Source organism: Osmerus eperlanus, chromosome 10 (genome assembly GCF_963692335.1).
Source record: "Osmerus eperlanus chromosome 10, fOsmEpe2.1, whole genome shotgun sequence".
Classification (NCBI taxonomy): Eukaryota; Metazoa; Chordata; class Actinopteri; order Osmeriformes; family Osmeridae; genus Osmerus; species Osmerus eperlanus.
Genome location: NC_085027.1, coordinates 12,162,369 through 12,188,924, shown reverse-complemented (window position 1 = coordinate 12,188,924; position 26,556 = coordinate 12,162,369). Strand labels below are relative to the sequence as shown.

General features: G+C 43.4%; 2 protein-coding genes across 3 annotated transcripts; one reads left to right on the top strand and one right to left on the bottom strand.

Annotated features, from left to right (window-relative positions):
- Positions 1 to 1,045: 1,045 nt before the first annotated feature.
- slc39a13 (solute carrier family 39 member 13) lies at positions 1,046 to 10,811 on the bottom strand. Its single transcript, XM_062471395.1, has 10 exons — positions 10,646 to 10,811; positions 9,684 to 10,055; positions 8,147 to 8,254; positions 7,531 to 7,640; positions 5,024 to 5,149; positions 4,669 to 4,758; positions 3,407 to 3,457; positions 2,941 to 3,073; positions 2,388 to 2,487; positions 1,046 to 2,275 (listed from the first exon to the last, which is right to left on the bottom strand). Exons 2-10 carry the CDS (start codon positions 10,009 to 10,011, stop codon positions 2,200 to 2,202), a joined length of 1,122 nt encoding a protein of 373 aa, XP_062327379.1. The 5' UTR covers positions 10,012 to 10,055; positions 10,646 to 10,811; the 3' UTR covers positions 1,046 to 2,199.
- Positions 10,812 to 18,768: 7,957 nt separating this feature from the next.
- On the top strand, positions 18,769 to 23,730 carry spi1b (Spi-1 proto-oncogene b). 2 transcript variants are annotated; one of them, XM_062471567.1, is made up of 5 exons: positions 18,769 to 19,159; positions 19,743 to 19,833; positions 20,922 to 21,097; positions 22,087 to 22,264; positions 22,441 to 23,730. In XM_062471567.1, exons 1-5 carry the CDS (start codon positions 19,121 to 19,123, stop codon positions 22,752 to 22,754), a joined length of 798 nt encoding a protein of 265 aa, XP_062327551.1. In that variant the 5' UTR covers positions 18,769 to 19,120; the 3' UTR covers positions 22,755 to 23,730. The 2 variants fall into 2 exon arrangements, with proteins under 2 accessions (XP_062327551.1, XP_062327552.1); XM_062471568.1 differs by having other exon boundaries at positions 18,770 to 19,159; positions 22,087 to 22,240.
- The last annotated feature ends 2,826 nt before the right edge of the window (positions 23,731 to 26,556 follow it).

Genomic DNA, 26,556 nt, shown 5'->3' with positions numbered 1-26,556 from the left:
CTTGCTCAATTACAATGAATATCTATGGCTATTCAGCAACAAATAACTATTTATTTTACGTACTACTTACCATTGAATAGTATAGATACAACAATACATTATATAGCCTACAGTAGTAAAACTTACCAGCCTACAGTAGGTTACATTGTAACAATAATCACAAAATCAAAACCCTTTTGAAAAGTAAACCTTCCTTACAGTATAGGCAAACATTAAATACATATTTATTCAACAAGCACATACAGACAGGGAGAGAGAGGTTGGCAATGACAATTAAACAGTAGCCTAAAATAACAAACAGAATCCAGTAAATAAACAAACCAATAAAGAATAGCACAACTCCAACCAGTTAATCTCTAGCCCAAAACATATTAAATGTGCAATGTTAAATTCATAAAATGCATGAAGCATTCATCAGACATCCTTCAGTAGAGAACTGTAGCCTTGAACATCTTTTTCAGCACATACGCAAACATGAACAGAAACAGCACAGACAAATCCAACAAAATGAATGAGTCGAACATGAAGTTGTAATGCTATCCTACTGTCACATTTCAGTGAGCTTGATGAGGTCCAATAGGGATGTGTACACAGTAAAGGTCATAGGTCAGCTGATTTGGGCGGATAAAGTCCTCAAACAGCAGGCAGACCACGAAGGAACAGAACCCGCAGGGGAGTCGTTATGGCAACTGCATGTGCCAAACAGACTGAGTATAAACTATAGGCGAGTGTGAACACACAATCGATGAGCACCCCTACGCTACCCCAGATCCTCTCTCTCACATGACATTTATGGCTCACACTGTTCCCAGCTGAAAATCTGCTTAGAGGCAAGCAATGAAAGCAGGGAACAGAAGCAGCAGGAAATTCACAATGACACTACTGACAAACAATTGAGGATGTACCATGGTGTTTATGGACTAAATTACGATAGTACTCCTAAAGCATGTTATGGATAGCAGTTTCTTTTTAGATGTAATCAATAAGACACCTGACAAACATTTAAAACGTTTAGAAAAAAAAATCACTAAAGACCAAATTAGCTTTTCAGAAATGTTTTATTAAATTATTTTCAAAATCACATCCTTTTATAATTTACAAACCAAGCCGATCACAATTTAACCTTTATGAGAATCACGACATGGGAAATAGACATAAGAGGAATGTGTAAGGTAGTGTTCAAAAAGTGTTGGACTACAAATACTTGTGTAAAAAATAATTCCTCAAACAAAATCTGTTTTTGGCATCAATTAATAATTTACAAACCATGCCGATCACACTGTAACTTTTATGAGAGTCACAACATGGGAAATAGACATAAGAGGAATGTGTAAGGTAGTGTACAAAAAGTGTTTGACTACAAATAATCGTGTAACAAATAATTCCTCAAACAAAATCAATGTTTTTGGCATCGATTAACAAGACAGTCTGAGTACCAGACATGTAACTTTTTCTGATCTGGTTCAATAAATAGAATAGCAACATAAGCAGACAGAGACTCACTGCTGACAGTGAAACGGTCTATAGTACAAAGCAAGAATTAACACAAAATACCCAACACATGAGCTGCTAATATGACATTGTTTGTGTTTGACTAAATACCTTTATGTGATTGTGTGTATACTGCATGTTTGTGCAAAGCAAAACATCAATGATTGTCTGACTGCAAGATTGCCATAAGCTTACAATAAAAGTATCATCTTATGTGAAGACTCTCCCCATCCCTCTTCCTTGCTGTTCCACTCTAAAGCATGTTTTAAGTGTCCACATAAAAGGGAGCGGATGACTGACACAGGTACTGTCAGCCTTCCGTCCGTCCGTTCATATCTGTCCAGACTGATGCAGGAGCTCCTGATCAAAGGCATTGGTCAAAGTGCATTTCTGATTGATCTCCTTTGTTCCTCTGACAATGCTGATAATGCTAGTGGTCGAGATGGTGATACAGGTGGGATATCTTTGTGTTCTGGTTTACCTCCATGGGGGTGAGGTGGGGGTTCTCAGGGGTTGGGTCTGGGTTAGGAGGAGGAGAGAACAGCAGCTAGTCTGGAGCGTTAGCTAGTAGACATCAACCCAGTTTCTGGATACAGTCATCCTAGTTCTATGATAAACACATTGGTGACATCATCATCCGTAGAGCCATCTCCTGTCTCTGGGGAGCAGGTGTGGCACTGGGCGGGGCAGGAGGCTCCTCCCCCAGGGTCAGTCCACGATGACGGACATCAAGGCCATGACAGCGATGCCACAGCACAGGAGCAGGATTTGCACAACAGATTGTCTAGGAAAACAGAGACACACAGATTTCGAACGGCGCCGAGGGTCAAAAAGCAGTAGAGTGATGTGAGCAGTGATGTTAGCAGTGTTGTGACGTGGGCTGGCTGGCTGCTTACCGTAAGTTGTTCTCCTGAAGCAGGTCGGGCACCACGTTCACCAGGGCGATGTACAGGAAGCCCCCTGAGGTGAAGGGCAGGATCCACGATGTGGTGTTCTCTATACAGGAGGAGAAAACCACCCTTATCAGAACCATTAAACCTTCAAACATTGACCAGAATTCGTAGGTCCAACCTCACAATCTGATTGCTGCTGTGAAACGCATTTATTATCGTTCATATACATTATATATTTGTATATGTGGGAGTAAAGGTCATTTCTGTTGAAGACAGAATCTGAATTAAATCACGTATTAAAATGTTATTATTTAGTGAAGCAAACATTTAATGTTTTGTTTACCCTCTTGTGATGAACAGTATTGCTTTATTATACACACAAGGGCTCTATCAGAATCTGACTTAAATAATTCACTATTGTCACTATCCAATGTTTTGTTTGGTGGGATATGACAGCAGTTATACCCTTATAGGATCTAAAGTACTAGAACTAGGGATCCATTCTGGGTTCCACCCAGAACAATGCTGTTTTGACTATGCAGGTGAGCTGTGGTACCTGTGCCCCTGGGGGACTGTGCACACAGGGCGAAGCAGGCCCCCAGCACCCCTCCCAGGGCGGTGTAAAGCTGCATGCGGGCAGCGCTCCAGTGGTCGAAGCCCGCGCGCAGCAGGATGGCAAAGTCTCCCACCTACAGACAGGATGACAGGTTAGAGCAACACAACACTTCCTATGGACCAAGTGGGACTCGAACCACTGACGCTAGCCTTGCTTCACACCTAAACTGACACTAAACGCATGCCTGCAATACATTGGTAAAACTAGCTAATATATTTATATTACATCAATGCCAGGTGGTCTCAATCAACCAGAATTAGTCACTAGCATTCCTGCCAGTAACGCGTATTGGTGTCAACATGTGTCACATCTGTATATAACATGTTATATAACGGATGCATCATGTAACAATGAAAGATTTCTGCAAATGTGTCTAATGCTGAGAGTGCTGAGTCAGTGAAGGTACCTCGTGGGGGATCTCGTGGAGCAGGATGGCAAAGGTGGTGAGGAAGCCAACCTGGTGGAAGACACAGACCAGGTTACAGAAGGGCTCCAAACAACCAGGTACGTCCACAAAGCAGAGCTAGCAGGTGTGTGACATACAAGCACACATACAGTAACTACACCCAGTGCGACATTGTTTGTTCCAATCCTAGCTGGGAGGATTGAGAGCATCTTTCATTTTCTGCAGTGGAGTGGCAAGAGTCCCCCCATCTTCGCAGATGGGGGGACTCTTGCAGCTAGATAGAATTATACTTGTCAATAGAAGAGAATAAATGGGAGGCCTCTGTGTGTGTGTGTGTGTGTGTGTGCGTGCGTGTGTCTTCGATATATCTGACATCCTCTCTGGCATGCTGCTGCTTGTCTCATGCTGCTAGCCTTATGCCTCTCCAGCTGGATATCCTCTCTCCCAGCACCACAGTGCTGTGGTCATGCTGCAGCTACACAATCATTGCTATGGTAACTCTCCACCTCCTAAGCTACACCCGTATCTCCTGATGCCCAATTGTAAAAGCACCATGATAATAAGACCGTTAACTGCACATCTGAAGGCAGGGTTGAGTGTGAGAGCAGGGCAGTGTGCCTGGCATGGTGAGCCAAGCAGAGAATCATGTTCGTTTGGTGCTAAAGGAGGTGCTGAGGTAGCTAGTCTGCCAAGGGATTGGAACTTCTGCCAAACATAATAGTCACAGGATGGGCACACTCCTAGCCAAATCCCAAACAGCACCAGCTACCAATAGTCCGTTCTAAAACCAGCAAATGCAAATAAGATAGCGCATTTAATGAGAACAGTTAATTAATCAAAAAATATATATATCTCTCGCTATTAAGCTTCTTTTTTTTTATACCTTTTTCTTTATTGTGTGGAAATACAGTTACCATAAGCATTTAGTATCACATCCACTGCTATTGTCTACATAAGATTTAATTTATTATTTCCGTGAATGTGAAAATTGTTTTGCTAGAATGCACTGTCCTCTGCTAGTTCTATCTCCTATACCTCATACAACACTATGCTGTGCCTGAATGACGTGTCCAACACTATTTCCACCTGTTATCTCCATGATAAACTCTGCTAAATGGACCCCCAGGGGCGGGGCCCCCAGGGGCGGGGCCCCCAGGGGCGGGGCCCCCAGGGGCGGGGCCCCCAGGGGCGGGGCCCCCAGGGGCGGGGCCCCCAGGGGCGGGGCCCCCAGGGGAGGGGCTTCTGAGGGAGGGCTAACTCACCTTCCTGCTGACCAGAAAGCTTCCTGCCACAGCCAGACCGTGGGTGAAGTTGTCTATACAGTTGGCCAGGAGGTTTAGGTATCCACTTGTCTGTAAAAACCCACACATACACACGTGCACAAACAGAAAAACCCACAGCACAGCCAGCACAGACACAAACAAACTTTTCAGTGTGCAGTCTACATTAGTGTAAATACAACGCCATCAAGATGATATGTTAACAGGACCCTTGCCAGATACAATAAACAGGACCATTATCAGCTTAAAAACAAAAGGTTTAACAACGTAAAAATGCTTTTCGCTAATGAGGTGGTAAGCTTGCTGGCCTGAAGAACAGGCACTTATAGCTGCTGACCTTGATGTTGCCAGGTCTGTCCTGCTGGCTGATCTTGGGCCTGGAGGAAGAGGTCCACGTGTCGGAGCAGTGGCCGTTCTTGAGTGACTGCCCGGCTTCTCCGCTGGACTCCACGCTGTGGGAGGACTGGTCCACAGGACAAGGGACAACGGGTTACTACTGACCACAACGCCTGTCTAACATGCAAGGGGAGCTTTTGAAGATTGAAAATCACCTTTTTATGTACCACTAAGTATGTTATAAAATATGTATAGGTCTATAGAACTAGATGTTTTTGCAAAAAAAAAAAGTGGGATGGCTGAATGGAGATAAACAATATACAAACTTATATGAAACGAATCTGTCCTTTTTTTTTATTCTGGGCATTCCAATTTGTTTTTGTGTATTTAATACCATTCTTAGCTTACTTCGGATGTTCGTTGTTGAGACTCACTATCATCATGATGGTCCTATGCCCAACTCTCTCTCCCAACCACTTAGCATGGGTCAGAGAACATTTGCATATTTTGACTACAAAAACTAAATATTCCCTAAAGGGCCATTTTGTTTTTACTTCCCTTTCCCCCACTGCGAAAGCCTAATAGTCAAATGAAGAAAAGAGGAAAGCATGCTGCTTTAGTCTGGAAATCTGGCCTCTATTTCTGGTGACAGCTGACTAAGGAAGTCATAAAATCTGATGTTTGTCAGGAATTTAAATACCAATCTCGTATCGATAGACAGGCGGTTGAGCGGGAACACATGGCCAGGTGAATTTGTTAATCAGATTTACAAGTTCAAGTGAAGCACGGCCATTTAAACATGGATATAAGCAGGGACTTTCTGAAATGCTGACGCCATCTATCCACCCCTGTGTCTGTACACACATACCTCTGGCTCTTCACTGTGTGTGTGTATGTGTGTACACACAGTCCTGTGGTCTGCCTGAAGAGGCTGCACCAGCTGCTTCCTCCCCTGTCCTATAAATAGCTCATGTGAATCAGCCTAGATGTGGACCCCAGTCTTCCCCAGCAGGAGGAGGAGGAAGAGGAGGGGAGGATACTGGGAGCAGAGAAGGACACTTCATCACCTCCATCAGGTGCACAAACACACACACACACACACACATATACACACACACACACACACACATATACACACACACACACACACACAGGTGGGCACAAACAGAAATTTGCAGACAGGTGCAGGGGTGTGCATCCACTCAAACCCACCACGGCTTGAACAACCTAGTCCTTCAGGGCCTCCACTGCCTACCAACGAGGGAACGGCACCGAGGGGAATACCCGACCCAACAAGACCCTCCACACAACTACAGAGTGGAGAGCCTCTGCAACATGAAGCAGTCTCTACTGATACTCGGCCCTAATACCCTCCATCAATCCCCTCTCTGGCGCTAGGCTGCACAGCAGGACAGACTGAGGGAGACAGCAGCGCCACGATTCCCTCCACAGGGCTGTGTGTGTGTGTGACATTAGTCTGACTCACCATCTGAAAATAAAATCCCCAAAAGTCCAGGAGATTTCCATAAATGAGCAATCCACCCACACAAGACGATGACCCATCCTTAAGGCTCAGTCTTGTGATGGAGCCAGTGACATGGTTGGTCATTTGTCCGAATGCTACATGTGAGTATTTCAGGCCCGTTTGTAGACGTTCTATTCTGAACGACACAGCAACAGCTGGGAGACGGACTGGAAAATATTCAGATAGGGTCAGTATGCCAATCAATACCATTGCATGCGACGTCACTGAGCTGTGAATGAAAGCGTACAACAGAAACAGCCTGAGGGCCTCTTCAGTCATAACACCGTCATTCAAGACCCTCCACTGTGTGTTGGCTCGGTCTGAATCAGGTCAGAAAACGGTACGAAAAAGACCAGCCTCAAAGAAGATTTAATCTCCCAGGCTAACGGCTACTGTAGGTTTCACTTCGGCACCATACAGGGAGAGTCTACTGCTACTGCTGGAGTGAGACTACGGGGATATTGAACAGAGCTAGCACATGCATTACTAAATCTACTGCCCCAGAGCTCCAGTGTACAGTAGACTGCTGCTCCTGCTGTAGCCCCACCTCGTGGGCGAGCCGAGTTACTTCTGAGATCAGACACAGATGCACAAAACACATTCACCAAACTGGGCCTAGAACTGCACGTCACACAAAATGGGAAAAAGAGCTTAAGAAAGAGAGAGAGAGAGAGAGAGAGAGAGAGAGAGAGACAGAGAGACACAGAGAGAGAGAGACACAGAGAGAGAGACAGAGAGAGACACACAGAGAGAGATCTGCAGGCAAACTGCACTACGGCCAGAAGGGGAGGACTGAGGACACATGTAGTTTTATATCCTGCCTGTTGTCTCTGCCTGTAGTGTTCCTCTGAACATTCCAGAGATTAAAGATCAAAAGATTAGAGATGAAGAGGGGCAGAGTATTTAAATCATTTCTTTGTCCACTTTAGTTAGCCCTTAGTCAGCTTTGCCTTTACTCCTACGATAAATTCAAGTTCTTTTACCTGTTCCTCCTGGCTCCCCTGGTCTGGGAACATCTTCTCCAGGAGCAGGAAGGAGAGAAGCCCCAGGATGACCCACAGGCCCTGGCTTTGGTAGTGATGGCGCCTCCCTCCTGGACAAGGAAGAGGACAGAGTTAAGAAGAGAACATGAAGGGAGGGGGGGGGGGGGGGGGTTGTTGGTAGGCGTGTTTGTGTGAAAGGGGAATCCTTATTGCATTCCTAGTCCTGCCTCCTGAGTTCAGAAGCTAAATGGGCGGAGGATCCACATGTACTGAAAAGGAGGCACGCCAAGGACAAGGCAGTGCAAAAGCTTCTGCCACATAGAGAAGGGGGCCTCGTACAAAGAGAACAATACCATAGACCTAATTGGAACTCTATCTCTGGCACACCTACCCCCTGCTTCTGACCCTGTCAGCAACGTGTGATGTATGAGAGTTAGCGTTGTGGTAAACAATACACCGACAAAATGTCACCCTGGGGGAATAACTGCACCAAGAGATAATGAAGAGAGAGAGAGAGTGATAAAGAGAGAAATTAAGGAGAGAGTAAGAGACAAGGAGAGAGACAGAGAAAAAAAGAAAGAGACTGAGGAGAGATACAGAGGATGGTTGGTCCCACCTGAGCTGCAGGAGTGGGCCCAGGCCTCAGGAAGCAGGTGGAGGAAAACGTCTCCAAGGAGACCACCGATGGCAAAGCTCAGGAGCTGTTTTAGCTTCCGACAGCCAGCTGGAGACACAAAACAGAGGCAATAGAACTCAGGAGGCAGTAGAACTCAGGAGGCAGTAGAACTCAGGAGGCAGTAGAACACAGGAGGCAGTAGAACACAGTAGAAACAGACAGCTTTAGACGCATAACATTTTATTAAATTCAAAATTGTATTTTCTCATCTCTTTTTTAATACTTATTTATTGTTGTTGGACAGTGACTGATCTACTCTGTAACCTTGTTCTTTGTAATGTACCTTCCTGCTAAAACCCGATTTGGCTGCAATGACCCGTCTCCTCTTTCAGTCTGCAATATTGAAATATGGGAATGAGGACACACCCTGATCCATACACATTACCTTTTCAAAGCCCTTATTATTACAGAATGCTGCCACTGAAACTCTACCAGTAGAAGGTCTACACACCACTAATGGCTGCTAACCCCCAGCTCTGGTCACGCCTGCTCTGGAAAACACACACTGGTACGCTGTTCACCAGGATGGGGTGTGTCAGCCGCTATGGAGTTTCCAACAAGAATCTTTAGGTTCTAAAATAGAAGCCTTAAAGCTATATAAAAAAAATATTTGAAAGTGTAGATTAAAACAGAAGTGTTCCACGTTAACTGTTTATGTGCTATGGCCCATGGAGAGATTAAACTACATTAGGTAAGCTGGATGTTGACTACACAGCACAAGCATACAATTTGAAACTAAGTGAATATAAAAGTTGCACTGTAGACTGTGTTTTTGCAGACATGTCAATAAAGAAAACAGTTGGTGTGTAGCAGAGAGGATAGAGAGACTGACTTGTAACCTTATTACTCCCCTCCGGCAGAAGGCTGCAGTCCATCAGGACCAAAACCTCACGCCATAAGAACAGTTTCTTTCCATCTGCTACTGGCCTCTTCAACAAGGCCAAGGACTCCCATTGAAATTCATTCATTATTTAACCCAGTATCTGATTGCACTATGTTGACCACTCATGCTGCTCATTCTTATTCTTATTTTTTATATATATTTTATTTATATTTAAATTGTTTTATTCTTAGATTGCTTAGTTCTTAGGAATAGTTAAACTTCTGTACCGATACTTAATTTAAGATTCGTATATGTTTAGTGTTTACACCTCCCTGCCACAGTAAATTCCGTGTTTGTATAACATACATGGCGAATAAACCAAATTCTGATTCTGAAAACAGTGGTGACATCTCAGCACACACAGGCCTATATCATGCCCTTGTAAATGCCTGTCCTATTAACAGTGAGATTTATTTTGGCTTGCTTAATGCAAAAATAAAGCAGAAATCAGATATGGCACCTTAACAAATGTCAAATGAGCTCAAAAGCAAGTCAGTTAGGCCATAGCATAATTTGCATATAATGCTCAGTGTTGCTTGTGTCCCCAAGCTATAAGGCTACTGTTTGAATGTCAAACTTTGAACCTTTCCTCACCTTCTGTCTTGAGGGCAGCTCCGGCCTCAAGGGGGATGACGAGCAGGGGGAAGATCCCACTGAGGCCCACGGCCACAGACCCCACCAGGGAGCAGAACCACACGTCGGCCCTCTCGCTGGAGAACAGCTCTGCTAGGGCATGGAAGCCGAGCAGGTCTTCTGCCAGCCAGGGCCCAGATCCGGCCGCAGTGGCGGTGGCCTGAGCCATGGTGGTCTGGGACATCTTCTGGCTGCTGGATGTTCTTCTGGAGGCCACTACCACCAGCAGGGTGGCCCCTGTGAGCAGTGCAGCTAACGCCCAACCGGGCCCTCTACCTTCTGCATTCATCCGTCCCACGGCCCAAAGACCACTTGCAAACTGCGAGGAAGATGCTGTAGAGATGAAAACTTGGTTATAATAATAATTACAGCCCCGAATTGAAGAGTCTATACTTTTGGCCAAAGCTCAAAGCTCTACATTAATACTTTTATGAGTTGATATCTCTTTCGTGAGTTTGAGTTTTACAATTTATTGAATACGTTTTTATTAAGATGAGCGTAGATGGGATACTCATGGACGAGGTGATTTTGTATCAGATCCATGCTGGCCAAATAGTTGGATAGCTAGCGAGGCAACAGCTATGCACATGCAAAAACGGATACCTAATCATTACCTAGCTGTACAGTAGCATAACTAGATTATGAATTTCCAGATTCACAGACCACTGCAAAGACAGGGAGCTAAAGTTAGCCTAGCTAACCTATGCTAGTCTGGGCGATACGCCTGGAAAGATGTGGTCGTGGCGAATCAGACAGTTCACCCAGCCAGGACTGCTGACCTGTAAACAAAAGTTAGCGATCTGCTAAATAACGCTAAAGAACAGTTAGACGCATGCAGGATCAACAATCTTTTCATAAACGAACAAAAAAATTAAGTAACCCGACAAAAAACGAAGACAATAGTGTACTTTGATTGTAACTACCTTGCTGCAAACTTGTCTGATTTCGCACCAGTCTGTCCCTGCCATCCAGCTTGTGAGGCAGGCTCGAGCTGTAGATACACGCAGCTGATGCGGCAGCTGCAGGGATCTGCTTTGAGTACGTTCACTTTTTTTACAAGCTACGGTGGCTTAACGGTTCGAGCTGCCACGGATTTTACCGAGCAGCCACGTCTCACAATCCGGAAGTGTATCTGTTTTTTTATGCGTTTGTTTATGACATCATGTCCCAAGGAAGGAATCCTGAATGGAAACGATTTATTATAGCCGACCATAACGTTTAGCCCAAAACGTAGTATACCAATACAATCGAACTTTCTGTTCAACAAAACAGTAGATGATCACAATTTCACACCAAAAAACATTGATCTTGTGTTGAGTATTTATAAATATTTTGGAGATGATAATAGAAGGCCTAAGACCCCCCAGCAATCAAAGCATAATTTGTTAAAATAAAATAGTTTGCTGATTCCCATCGGTTCAAGGGAATATAGGACTAAGGAACCAAGACTGGTTAGCTGAGACCAGAGCCAGAGACCAGTCTGCTCCATGCTCAGCTACGGTGCCTCTATTTGGCCCTGCCTCTGAAGTTACTGAAGTTGAGTGAGTATTGACCACCAGGTGGAGTATGTGATAGTGGAATGTGACCCTGTAAACGATGAGTAGACTACGGTCCTATAACCAGTGTTTCTCAACTGGTAGGACGCGAACCAAAAGTGGGTCGCAAACTGGTGTGGAGAGGTTCGCGGAAGTTTATTTTACAAAAACATTTTTGAAATTACCGAACTATGGTGCTCTTTTATTTTGAACGGTGCTCAAGGTTCACCGTGAGACACCGAGTAGGTACCGAGGACGTCGTGTATGCCACCTACCAGCCAAACAGACCTCCCCCCACCAAGTCGTGACTTAGTGACCAGTTGAGAAACACTGCTCTGTGGGTTGCCAGCTATTGTTTTACAAAGTCCTCTATGTGGACACACTTATCACTGCATGTTTAACAGAGATGCTACTAAAAAGCTTGGTCCTGGGTGATGACCTGTCTATAAGTCTGTATTGTAATGTGTTTAAGGGAGTGGATCATTACCGTTACAGTTGCTTAACCTCATAGCTACTGTTAGTCCAACTGTAAAATCTATTGGTTGAAGTTCTCCCAAGAGTGCAGCAATCACGCAAGACTTTCTCTTGGTCAGTCATTCCTTGGCTCTCAACCACCTCAGCTGTCACCCACCTCTGACAACTCAATTAATAAAAACAAGATCCATTACCTGATAACTATATCCTCTATTAATCTAGACTAACCTATGCCTGGACAAAGAATGGGAAGAGCATTTACTGTAAATCCTCTACTTTGCATAGTCCTTAACTCATTATTGAAGTGGAGCAATAGACGTGAGGGACATATAAACTTGTGGAGAGGCTAAGATAGCAGCAAACATAGACACACGTCTACACAGTGACATGAGTCATCCTTGTGTTGACTTGAGCAACACATATAGAAAGAGGAACTTGTGTTGGTGGGACAAAAGCTTTTCAAAGAAGAAAACGTGTGTGTGTGTGTGTGTGTGTGCATGTGTTTTGGTGTGAGTGTGCAGGCCGAGACTGTCCTGCTGAAATACACCTCTGTTGTAAAATACCACAACAAATTATTTTGGTGACGCTAAATAACTGACTTCCCTCACAACTTGATATCTGTGGTTGTTTTTGTGCGATGTGATAAAATACATACTGTGTACACAGTATGTATGCATGAATATTTGTGTTTGTATGTGTGAGGGGAGTGGGTATTTAAGTAATTTGCCATGTGAGTCAACCTTGTCTAATAATATCCACCATAGGCCAGGCTTGATGGCTGTGCTACTGGAGTCCAGTAATGTTGAGAGGAAAATGAGGAATGAGGAATAAGAAGTGAGAGACTGGATGTCCCCTCTCACACGCCAGCTAGGGGCCAATCCATTTAATTGCGAAAGAGACGGATGACCACTGAAACCTCTTCCGAGAGCCAGAGAGGAAACTAAAGTTGATTCTTTTCACTCAGGCTGTGATCTAAAACATCAAGTTTAGCAACAATCACATGCTTTAATATAAATTAATTTATTTGGGAATTGAATCTGTGACACAAGTTCTCTGGTTAATGAAGGGATTGTGCCTTACAATCCACCAAAACCTCTTTTGCCTGTATTCTAGTTTGGATTGTCATTGAAAGGTCATATTTCCAGGGTGATGCAGGCTGTGATTGTGCTAATACTGCTGACTTCAAATGGATATCATATCAATTTTTTAACTTCTTTGTGAAACACTTTTAATTTAATGTATTACCTATCTCAGGTAACTTACTGGAACAATCACATTGTTCTAGATCATTTACGTCCATGTCTGACCCAGGTCAAATTAAACTACAACCCGTTTGGCTTTGCTATTAGATGCAGAGTCACCTTCTTGTTTTAATAGGGAAGAAAGAGAAGGAGAAGGAGAAAAAAACTTTGAGTACAAGCTTAAATTTGTAAAATTAAGGAAGTTTTTAGTTCCCCTGTTAATTCAGAGTTACAGAAAGCCCTGATTTTAGTTGTTGGCAACTTGCTTCCACTACACAGAGCCAACGAGGTTGTCTGGATTCAGAAGAGAGCAGGCTCCTTAACTGCAAGATGCCTGTACTGTAGTGATGGAAGCCTACTGATGGACACCACGGTAAGCACCAGGACAATGTTGTAGCGTCGGTTGTGAGAGGGGCTGGAGGCATTTCCTGTTCTAACTGATCATTGTTGGGTGTGAAATTAGTTGTTATGTAACACTTTAAAATGCATACTTATATATTTTGAACATTCTTCATATGTAAGCATGTTAGTTGTTAGGTTGTATCTGTACCCTAAGTAATTAGTTATAGTTTCACATTTTAATCTATAAATATGTTTCTAATTCCATTGTATCTGACTAAACTGTAAATTGAACTGAACTCTAAACTGACGAAAACAGAATACATATTTATGTGTAATACAGTTTTTTTTTTTTTACAAACAATATATCATATTACTTCTTGTATTTTATTATTATTTAATCATTATCGACCATGGGCTAAGGACATGCTAATTCATTCTGACTTTCCACAGATGAAAGATCGTAATAAAAGGTAATTAATTGTATCGATGAGCCCTACAGTATCCTACTGGATGGATGGCACCACTACATATTTAAGTGTAAATGTCATCATGTTGTCACCAGTTGCCTGATTAGGAGAAGTCTGTGTGTATAATCAGATCAACTAAGCATGTCTTTTAGGCTGTGAAATGTTTTTGGCTTTGTATGTCTTTTAGGCTGTGAAATGTTTCAAAACTTTAAACCTTGTAGGGATGCAATTTCTCAAGTTTGCTTTGTCAGAGCAGGCATATGTGGACAGAGGACTGTAGTAATTCTGGTCAAACAGATAGCTGTGCTGCTGTGGAAGAGTGCAACATTTCCTGTTGCAACGCCCTGTATCCTGTTTTCCACCAGTGCCCATGCATGTCCTTTGCTCGTGAGAGGTTTTGTGCTTCCTCGTGACACAGCCTTGCTGTGAGAGGTATACCACCCTGCTGTGAGAGGTATACCACCCTGCTGTGAGAGGTATACCACCCTGCTGTGAGAGGTATACCACCCTGCTGTGAGAGGTATACCACCCTGCTGTGAGAGGTATACCACCCTGCTGTGAGAGGTATACCACCCTGCTGTGAGAGGTATACAACCCTGCTGTGAGAGGTATATAACCCTGCTGTGAGAGGTATATAACCCTGCTGTGAGAGGTATATAACCCTGCTGTGAGAGGTATACCACCCTGCTGTGAGAGGTATACCACCCTGCTGTGAGAGGTATACCACCCTGCTGTGAGAGGTATACCACCCTGCTGTGAGAGGTATATAACCCTGCTGTGAGAGGTATATAACCCTGCTGTGAGAGGTATATAACCCTGCTGTGAGAGGTATATAACCCTGCTGTGAGAGGTATACCACCCTGCTGTGAGAGGTATACCACCCTGCTGTGAGAGGTATATAACCCTGCTGTGAGAGGTATACCACCCTGCTGTGAGAGGTATATAACCCTGCTGTGAGAGGTATACCACCCTGCTGTGAGAGGTATATAACCCTGCTGTGAGAGGTATACCACCCTGCTGTGAGAGGTATACCACCCTGCTGTGAGAGGTATATAACCCTGCTGTGAGAGGTATATAACCCAGCTGTGAGAGGTATATAACCCTGCTGTGAGAGGTCTATGACCACTGCTGAAGAGGTATATAACCCTGCTGTGAGAGGTCTATGACCACTGCTGTGAGAGTTCTATAAGCCCTGCTGGAGAGGTCAATAAGCCCTGCTGTGAGAGGTCTATGAGCCCTGCTGTGAGAGGTCAATAAGCCCTGCTGGAGAGGTCAATAAGCCCTGCTGTGAGAGGTCTATGAGCCCTGCTGTGAGAGGTCTATGAGCCCTGCTGTGAGAGGTCAATAAGCCCTGCTGGAGAGGTCAATAAGCCCTGCTGGAGAGGTCAATAAGCCCTGCTGTGAGAGGTCTATGAGCCCTGCTGGAGAGGTCAATAAGCCCTGCTGTGAGAGGTCTATGAGCCCTGCTGTGAGAGGTCTATGAGCCCTGCTGTGAGAGGTCTATGAGCCCTGCTGTGAGAGGTCAATAAGCCCTGCTGTGAGAGGTCTATGAGCCCTGCTGTGAGAGGTCTATGAGCCCTGCTGGAGAGGTCAATAAGCCCTGCTGTGAGAGGTCTATGAGCCCTGCTGTGAGAGGTCTATAAGCCCTGCTGTGAGAGGTCAATAAGCCCTGCTGGAGAGGTCAATAAGCCCTGCTGTGAGAGGTCTATGAGCCCTGCTGGAGAGGTCAATAAGCCCTGCTGTGAGAGGTCTATAAGCTCTTGTGAATATGTCTGCAATGAGGCACACAGACCTGTGAAGGGCTCAGTCACACCTTCCATGCAGTGCGCAACAACACCATCACACAGGCTGCTGTATAGTTAATATGAAATGCATCATGACCACTGTGGTCCGGGACACATCAGCATAAAAAGCAACTCAGTGACCTACATATTTTAAAAGCATTTTGCCATACCAAAATAAGTGTAGAAAAAAATGTAGGTGAGCGGTATTAGTCTAAGCAACCTTCATGCAGATTTGGGTCCATAGATCCAGAACCATTGAACACTCTTATACAAGCCGGTACATTTACATTTAAGATGCATAGGAAGAAACATAAGAGCATGTAGTTAAACAAGTTACAATTAAACAACATGAATCTCAATTGTGCAAGAGTGTACCTGTAGAAAAGCAAGCAACAATAATATAATATAATTCAAAGTAGCCTTTAGAAGCGTTATATTGAGCACTGTGTTTCTTTTTTGTGAAACTTACAGAAGGGACATTGGTCAAGACCAGACACATGAATCTGTGTCAAGCATATGAAATATCATATTCAACACATGACAGGATCTGGTGGGATGTTTGGTCTGGTATAATGGTTTTAAATGGTCACTTGGATCCAAGCTCAACATCACATGACAACTTGAGGCCTGTAGTTGAAATCGTTCACAGGCACCCTATAAGGAACTGAATCTAAAAGAGAATTTCCCAGTTCCTCTTTAACAAAGCATGTCATTGTACGTGTGTGTGTTTCTCTGTGTGAGTGTGTGTAGTGTGAGTGTGTGTAGGAGTGTGTATGATTGCTTGCTCGTCTTTTGTTAAGGTCGATGATTAAAGACTGTAATATAGGAATATCAAATTTCCTTTTGGACTCTTTCATGAATAATTGTAATTTTGTGTTAAATTGATGAGCAGCATAAAAATAAAATAATTGCTAACGGAAAATATGACTCGACTCATGTTGAACTGAAAAAAACAGTATCATTGAAATCGACCTTATCCATGTTTATATAGTATGTCAACGTACCGCAGGTTTTTTTTTCCATTGTGTAAATTAGCCCATTTTCTGTATTGAACCATTCATATAAACCCAGAAGTGAAAGTATTTGTTCATGTCGTTGTCAGAGGGGAGCAGCACACTTTGGGGCTTAATCTTCATGTTCTAGGAACCAAGATCCAAACATGTGACCTGCTTTACAGAGGTGGGTTGTGGTACGTATGATAAGATAGCTCTGTAGCTCTGCACGCATAAGACATGTCAGCTAATGGTCTAATGGTACATTTGATTCATTATGTGATTCAATACCAGTAATGTACAAATCCACAGATACTGAAGAACAAAAGCAACCAAAAGAAGTGTGCACGATGGGTACAAATAAAATAGTCATGTTAATGTGCTGGGACTGATGTGACATGCACAGTGTAATAATACACTCGGAAAATATTAAAATAGATGAGTTTTGCTCAGACATCTGTGAGAGACTATGTTGGGCTGAGGCTGGGGCTGGGGCTGGGGCTGGGCCTGGGGCTGGGGCTGAGGCTGGAACTGAGGCTGAGGCTGGGGCTGAGGCCGGGGCTAGGGCTGTGTGGTTTCAGAAGACAGAAGCACCCAGACCAAGCAGAGGACTCAGCATGTATAACCTCAGCATACTATGCGAGAAACTGAAAGGATGTTCCAAAAAATCTGTTAAACTGTACTAATAAAAACTTTAAATCCAATTTAGAATACCAGTAGCATGCAGATATAAAACCACGACCAATAAGAAATTACACTTTAAAATGGTTGTGGTTTTGTACTCTTTGCTTTTAAAACTCCCAAAAAATGATCAAATTACTTTTCGTTTTTGACAGTTGAAATGTGTTAAAGCAAGAATTAAGCAACGGAGCTGGGGGTCTTCACTGAGTAAAAGGGCAGGTTTTACCCACACTAGCCTATAAGTGGAGTCAGATGGCTGAGCGGTGAGGGAGTCGGGCTAGTAATCTGAAGGTTGCCAGTTCGATTCCCAGCCATGCCAAATAATGTTGTGTCCTTGGGTAAGGCACTTCACCCTACTTGCTTTGGGGGGAATGTCCCTGTACTTACTGTAAGTCGCTCTGGATAAGAGCGTCTGCTAAATGACTAAATGAAAATGTATGTCATTTTCTAAGGCTATATTGAGGTTGGCCTTCCTTTTAGGACAACAATTTCCACAGGGGTTTGGGGGTTATTCCTTAGTAAATATATGTATTTCTAAAATGTCTTTAACTTTAACTATATTTCTTTGAGTTAATAATCGGAAATGTTGCCGGAAATAAATCTCATGATCTTGCGATACTTACAATGAATCAGCGAGGACAGTTGGGTTGCTAGGGTTCAGTTTAACGTTGTGACATCTTTGTACAAATCTGGAAAAGCGACATAGTTCAGTTAACCTCAACATGGTTTTAGTCTCGCTGTAAATGGTATTTACAGTACATAGTCTTTATCTGACTGGTGCACGCTCTTCCTCTGCTAAAAACACACCTTCCTCAGAGATCAGACCAGGCTATCACTACTTCCCAATAGTTTCTGTTGTCCGAAGGAAGCCATTGAAACACACTGATCTCATATAATTTACTTCCCAACAACCTTTGAAGATGTAAATTAAAATTACAACCATTTTTTTTTATTGTGTGATTGACATACTCCCTTTAACATCATGATATGTCTTTGTATTTGTCTGTCTGGTGTCATAGCAGGCAACAAACATTAAGAAGAACGATTATGAGTAACACCAACCCTCCTGTCAAACCTTCTTCTTCTATACTCTCCTACCTCAGAACCCAGGATTAGGGTCTGTCTCTACACCAGGCCTAGGGGTTCTCCTCTTCCTGACTGTGGCAATCTCCATTATCTGTGGGGTTACACAAGACAAGTAAAGAGATCTAACCCCCAACCTAATCTAATCTCCCTGGCCTTCATTTCACAACAAAAGCACACACACAAACATACATTCACACACACATGGTCAGATGCACATGTATAAGCTTATATCTACAAGCAATGTGTAAAGGGAAATTAATTGAAATTTTAACAGTTTTGTTTGTTTTGCTGTTGAAATTGATAAAGAAATAAGCAAAATGTTGAGACAAAGCACAAAGTTGGTTACAATGGGATTCCAAACCGTAAAGTGAAAACTGACAAAGACGAAGGAACAAACCTGATTGGCTGTCATGGACGTTGTCACAAATTGAAAGTAGATAAATGTCAGAGACTGACATTTTCACATGACAAATCACCAATGCCCAGGAACACGGACAAAACCAACTCTGATCCACCCCCACATAACGATTTACAGAAGTCAAAATAAGTTCCTTTTTTCTGTTTTACAGACATACAGTGGGGCTTACTTGATACATTCAGTTAAGTTTAATTGTATTTTAGGGCCTGAAGAAAGGGGGCTCTCAAGGGAAGCAAAAAGGGGGCAGACGGAGACATCTTGGTGAGAAGAAATTTAGTAACATTGTAAAATGGCTAGGGACAATTTTTAAAAGTTTGGGGAACAGAACTACTGCTAGCAAAGTGCCAGTGAGTCTGTTGGTTTGGACAAGAAGTCTCCATGTTGCATTACAGAATGGAGGGATACCTCATCAGTACTGTAAGTACATCTCCACCTTGTTGGTATCCCGCTACAGATGTATTTATCTTAAATTAATATACTTCAATTTGTCCATATAGTCGTGTGCCTTAAATTTATTTTGTTTGAATTTTGAATTTAAAGTTAAACGCTATCAGTAGATTAATGGAAACTGTATTTAAAAGGTCTTCAGAAACTATTTAAATAGCATCAAATGATCACATTTCTGTTATTCTTTTATCTTGGGTCAGCAAATGACAGACAATTAGTTTTTTGTCTAATTGTTTTCACCATTAAATGTGTTTTTGAAACATTTCCTGCCATAATCGGAAATATATTAGGAGACAAGAGAGCAACAATAATCTATTAAAAGTATAGATAAAATGATCATATCATTATAAAAAAAATGGGGACTATGGTGTCTTACAAATTCATTTAATTTTGATCACACAGAGGGAAGGAATGTTGTTCACAAGGGCTTTATCGCTTGTTTGTCTGAAAAGATTGTTCTGTATTTGAATCAACTTGTGATGTTTTTATAATGGACACAGAGTCGTACATGCATTTGTATTTTAGTTTAATTTCTTTTGTGCTCTTCTTAAAGCCATCGGAGGAGATGTACGATCCAGAGATCTACAGGCAGCAGCTCTCAGAGTACACATACAACCCTTACATCAATGGAGAAAACCAAACAGGTGAATTCACAGTCTCTTTAAAACACAACATATATAGGGAACAAGCAGTGTGTTATTTGGCAGATAGAAAGAATTCAAAACTAAATAAATTCAGTTGTTTGTGAGGTTGAGTTTTGTTATAATGGTACAGAACATGACATTCAGTTGCAATTGATTGCAAGAGTCTCCAAATTAACCAAACCTGAGGGGAAAAGTTGTTCTATGTCTGTCGTCTGAGCGGTGGACAGAAAAGGCATCTGTTTCCTGTGCTTCATTGGGCAGACATGGTTAGAGATCCAGCTGCACTATCTCTTTATATATCTGTATGCACCCTCAGCTTTTTATATATCTGTAGATCAGGGCATTACAACAGACATTTACCAAAAGCTGGTCAGGGCCAACCAGCTGGACCCCCCCCCCCCCCCCCACCCTTTGTATGGTAGGAGACCTCAAAGATCCTGCCAGTAACATATACACATATATGTTAAAACAGCATGGAAAATAAAAAATGTCCTTTGTTAAAACAAAGCTTAATCTTGATCTGAGAAATCAATCCCTCCACTGAAATGTCTGGTATTTTGGTAAAAAGGATTGGCTAATGTACACAATGACTTATGCATATGGTTTATACAAATTATCTATTTATTTACAAATTATCTATTTACATTTCAGTAAATGGTATGTAGTTAAGCAAATAGAAACCAAACGAAAATGTGAATCTCCGTTCTTCAGACAAAACAACAATAACTATGTAAACAAAGTGTACAAACAGGAAGCTTTGGCCTTGAGAATTTTGCAAGACAAGCTGTTTAAACGGCAGACGTAAAATAAAAAACCCTAACCGCAACAAAAAACATATATTTACATGACAGTAGCACAATATGGCTGGTTGGTGTTTGAAAGACTTTAACCATCTCCCCTATCCTTACATTTCATATAAGCTTTTAGTACAATTACCATCCAAGATGCACCCCCTCACTGGGTTTTCAGATCACTATAAATACAACTAATTACTTAAAATGGTAGTGCTCTCAGACACATTGTACATTCTCAGATACCTGTTTTGTTGAAATCCCATTGAGCGCCCCTCTGCTCTCCCCTGGTTTCAGATCAATGGGATTACACTTCCCACGTCCACCCTGTTGACTATGAGAACCTCCAGGACAGCCACTTCACAGAGCTCCAGAATGCCCAGGCCTTGCACCCCCCTGCCATGCATCGCTATGATGTGGAGACCCTTCTGGACCCTGGCTTGGGGCCGCACCATCATGTCTTACCACCACCTGTAAGCACTACCTCCCTCCTAATGCTTGTCCATTTAGCTATGCTTACCCATCCATGTATCTGTTATTGGTTATCAATGATTAGACCATTTTTATGAATCTGCTGTGGTAAATGATGGAATGCTTACGATTACGAGAAACAACAATGTGGCGTTCTAACAGTGGTAGACATAAACATATAAGAACATGAATCCACTCTAATCAGAGCTTCTTTGAGTAATATATATATAAGGGCTACATTTATGAAAGGCGCTGGGTCTGAGATGTGCCGTTGATACAGAAAGAGCCTGGAAAACTGTGTAGTACAGTTTTTTGCTTTTGCATAAGATGTGAGCTCTTTTTCAAGCAAGATGTTTTGCTTGAAGGATGTTGGGTGCACCCACGCGCGCACACACAAACACACACACACACACACACACAAACACACACACACACACACACACACACATGGTTGAACATTGCAGCCTTCCGGAGTGAGGGCTGGTATTGCTACCATCTCACAACCAAATGACAGATAAAGATCAAATTATCTCTTATTAATATATGAAACATGCATCAATACTAATACATCTGTTAACAACTTCACTCAACCCCTCTTATTCTGCACCTCCTGCTAACTTGATATTATAAAAATGAACACCTCTTAGTGGGACCTGGGTATAACACACTGGCATCCTTAAGAATAACCCATGCTCTCAAAAAAGGCTACGTACTTCATTCTGTTAAGGCGTGCTAGCTGTCCTAGAATAACAATGTTCAGATATGGGGTGTTTAGTCATGTGTTTTCAAAAAGGTTTACATATGTTAACTGAAGAAGTTCATGAATGATAACTTAAATAGAACATGAATGTGTCTTAAGTTATTGTAAAGTACTGTGTTGATGTTTGGCAGAGTAGAATGGCCAAAATATAGGGAAACTCTTCAGTTACCGAACCTGATGTATATTTTATTTGTTGACAAGACATGCTTGATATTGTCTGTTGTGTCCAAGGTCCAGTACTTCCCTCGGCCGTGCTATCCCCACCTGTCCCCAGTGCAGCGGAGCTCGGACGAGGAGGAGCAGGGGGTCCGCAGCCCGCCCCTGGAGGTGTCTGATGAGGAGTGTCTGAGAGACCACCACTCCTCCACCTCCGTCGGGGAGCTGGGTAAGGAGAGGAGTTGGCATGAATGTACGCATACATACCTTTCATTTGTTGTTGTTTTCCATTCACACTGTAATGCAGTTTTAACGTTTTTCATGGTCTGGTTTCCCAGTGAGGGATTATTCTTTAAGAAACTAGCCTTCAATGTCAGTAGGCTTTCTTCCTCAACACATTGACTCACATCCCCTGTCCCTTGTGTCCAGGTAACAAGAAGAAGATCCGTCTTTACCAGTTCCTACTCGACCTGCTGAGGAACGGAGACATGAAGGACAGTATCTGGTGGGTGGACCGAGACAAGGGCAGCTTCCAGTTCTCCTCCAAACACAAGGAGGCTCTGGCCAATCGCTGGGGCATCCAGAAGGGCAATCGCAAGAAGATGACGTACCAGAAGATGGCGCGGGCTTTGCGCAACTATGGCAAGACAGGGGAGGTTAAAAAGATCAAGAAGAAGCTGACCTACCAGTTCAGTGGTGAAGTACTGGGGAAAACTCACTCGGAGAGAAAAACATACATGTAGAAATGACGTGAAGAGCTAGATGGTAATAGATCGAATGAGGGGGAAAGGTTGCAATTAGATAGAGGTGCTCATGTAATATATTTACATATATAAAACTGCAGTTATTGAACTGCTGATTTCTGTCAATTGCATTGTCAAAAACTACTGTAAGTCTCATACCTGTATCGGTCAATCCTACAGTAATAGTATGTTTTTATAACTGTTAAAGCCTGCATTAGGAAAGTTGTCAAGACTGGCTGAACTATTTAACTGTAAAAAAAAATCTTTGTTTTATAAATGTGCTGTCAAATTTGAAGAATTCAAAAGGAAAAGAATGTTCCAGAAGAGCAGTATAAGCTGTTGGCCACTAGGGGCCATCAGTGACCTCCCTGCTTGGTTGTAAGACCTCTCTTGCATAAAGTGTCTGGTGCTCAGTAGAGTTTGTTCAGGCAAGGGCATAAGGAAATATAAAAGGAAGACATGACTGCAATCAATCAGTCGTCTGAAACCTGAACATTAACAGCATGTAAACCCCCAGAGCAGTTTCAGTGGCTTCACAGCTCAGACGTGGTCTTTTACTTGACCCTTGCATTCAAGATTGTTGTGATCTCAAGGGGCTGAACCTGAATTTTTTTTGGATGAACTCCTCCATCTTTTCCTCTCAAGCCTGGTGACCTCTGTGACCCCGACAGACGGGAGAGGTGAAGAGGTCTGTCACCCTGCTCCTATCCACTGCCCCCGTGTCCAATGCACTCCATATTCACCAGAGGAGGGAGGGGAAGAGAGATAGAGAGAGAGTGAGAGTGAAAGAGAGAGAAGGTTTTCCATTTCCCATCATTGGAAAACACAATCCATTCGGACAATGCTCTCCTTCATAGTGTCATAGTCTTTCACAGTGCCACTTCACTCTCAAGCATACTCTGTAAAATGTTGTTTGTTGTTATGTTGTTATAATAATTATCAATGTAAAATAGATGTAATAAAGGTGTTAGCTTGACTCTGTTACACCCAATAATTGCTTGAATCCTTTCAGCTTTTAGGCACATCATCACAGTCCTCTCAGGCATGGCACACAGGCTTTAGCAAACCCTCCAGGAATCACTGGCTTGTACTGAGAAACCCAGCAGCAGACCCAGGCGATATATAGATATTGGACCAGTCATGAGGAGGTTACTGGTATCACTGGCAACCCACGAGGCCACCTGCCTGACCCCTGGCATTGTGGACACATTGACTGTGGCATTGTGGACACATTGACTGTGGCATTGTGGACACATTGACTGTGGCATTGTGGACACATTGACTGTGGCATTGTGGACACATTGACTGTGGCATTGTGGACACATTGACTGTGGCATTGTGGACACATTGACTGTGGCATTGTGGACACATTGACTGTGGCATTGTGGACACATTGACTGTGGCATTGTGGACACATTGACTGTGGCATTGTGGACACATTGACTGTGGCATTGTGGACACATTGACTGTGGCATTGTGGACACATTGACTGTGGCATTGTGGACACATTGACTGTGGCATTGTGGACACATTGACTGTGGCATTGTGGACACATTGACTGTGGCATTGTGGACACATTGACTGTGGCATTGTGGACACATTGACTGTGGCATTGTGGACACATTGACTGTGGCATTGTGGACACATTGACTGTGGCATTGTGGACACATTGACTGTGGCATTGTGGACACATTGACTGTGGCATTGTGGACACATTGACTGTGGCATTGTGGACACATTGACTGTGGCATTGTGGACACATTGACTGTGGCATTGTGGACACATTGACTGTGGCATTGTGGACACATTGACTGTGGCATTGTGGACACATTGACTGTGGCATTGTGGACACATTGACTGTGGCATTGTGGACACATTGACTGTGGCATTGTGGACACATTGACTGTGGCATTGTGGACACATTGACTGTGGCATTGTGGACACATTGACTGTGGCATTGTGGACACATTGACTGTGGCATTGTGGACACATTGACTGTGGCATTGTGGACACATTGACTGTGGCATTGTGGACACATTGACTGTGGCATTGTGGACACATTGACTGTGGCATTGTGGACACATTGACTGTGGCATTGTGGACACATTGACTGTGGCATTGTGGACACATTGACTGTGGCATTGTGGACACATTGACTGTGGCATTGTGGACACATTGACTGTGGCATTGTGGACACATTGACTGTGGCATTGTGGACACATTGACTGTGGCATTGTGGACACATTGACTGTGGCATTGTGGACACATTGACTGTGGCATTGTGGACACATTGACTGTGGCATTGTGGACACATTGACTGTGGCATTGTGGACACATTGACTGTGGCATTGTGGACACATTGACTGTGGCATTGTGGACACATTGACTGTGGCATTGTGGACACATTGACTGTGGCATTGTGGACACATTGACTGTGGCATTGTGGACACATTGACTGTGGCATTGTGGACACATTGACTGTGGCATTGTGGACACATTGACTGTGGCATTGTGGACACATTGACTGTGGCATTGTGGACACATTGACTGTGGCATTGTGGACACATTGACTGTGGCATTGTGGACACATTGACTGTGGCATTGTGGACACATTGACTGTGGCATTGTGGACACATTGACTGTGGCATTGTGGACACATTGACTGTGGCATTGTGGACACATTGACTGTGGCATTGTGGACACATTGACTGTGGCATTGTGGACACATTGACTGTGGCATTGTGGACACATTGACTGTGGCATTGTGGACACATTGACTGTGGCATTGTGGACACATTGACTGTGGCATTGTGGACACATTGACTGTGGCATTGTGGACACATTGACTGTGGCATTGTGGACACATTGACTGTGGCATTGTGGACACATTGACTGTGGCATTGTGGACACATTGACTGTGGCATTGTGGACACATTGACAGAAAACATGCAATCGTGCGCGCAAGCACTGGCAAACCCACAGACACATACACGTGCGCACAGATACAAGCACACACACTTTACATGCACACACACATGCGCACACCAACAGAAACTTCCAAGCCACGGTATGTGTAAGAGGGGTAAGCCCCTCTTTTAGTGGGCATTGAGGCAGTGTAAATAAGTAGGCGCCGACACCTCCGCTGCCAGAGGTGAGAGTGCAGACGCAGAGGTAGGGGACATGGCTGAGGTATTGGTACCTCTGGACATAGCATCATCAGGAACAGAAAGTCCACTCCACCCGTCCATGCAAAATGCTGAAGCAGACATACTTTCACAATAACATCATCCCAGTGTATCAAATGTAAGGTCAAAGCCATTCATTGATGTGAGCTCTCAGTGTCACGGCAGCTGTAAACACCCCATCATTTTTTTACTGTCAAGCTAGGGAGACGTATCAGACTACAAAAAGTCATTTAAAATACAATGCCAAGCTCACTAAGATGGTGAAATACATGTTGTCAAAGACAACTGCTGGTGTAATCTACTTTTTATTATTCGAAAAAGAGATAGACCGGCGTGTTCGCTGTGTAGTTTAATTGTGTTCTCGTGGCATATGGTGGTATCTAGTAACTCGGACAGAGAATATATGGAGACCTGCCACCATAGTCACACATGAAAGGATTCCTGGAAGTCCTAACTCTATCTTGCCTCCTGCCTCCAGTCACCCACCTCCTCGCTTTGTCTCTTTCTTCCTCCCTTCTGCCCCCTACCTCCTCCCTACTGCCCCCTGCCTCCTACCCCCAGTCTCCTGTCTCCTGCGTCCAGGCTCCAGCCTTCTCTTGAAGTGGCCTGGATCCTGT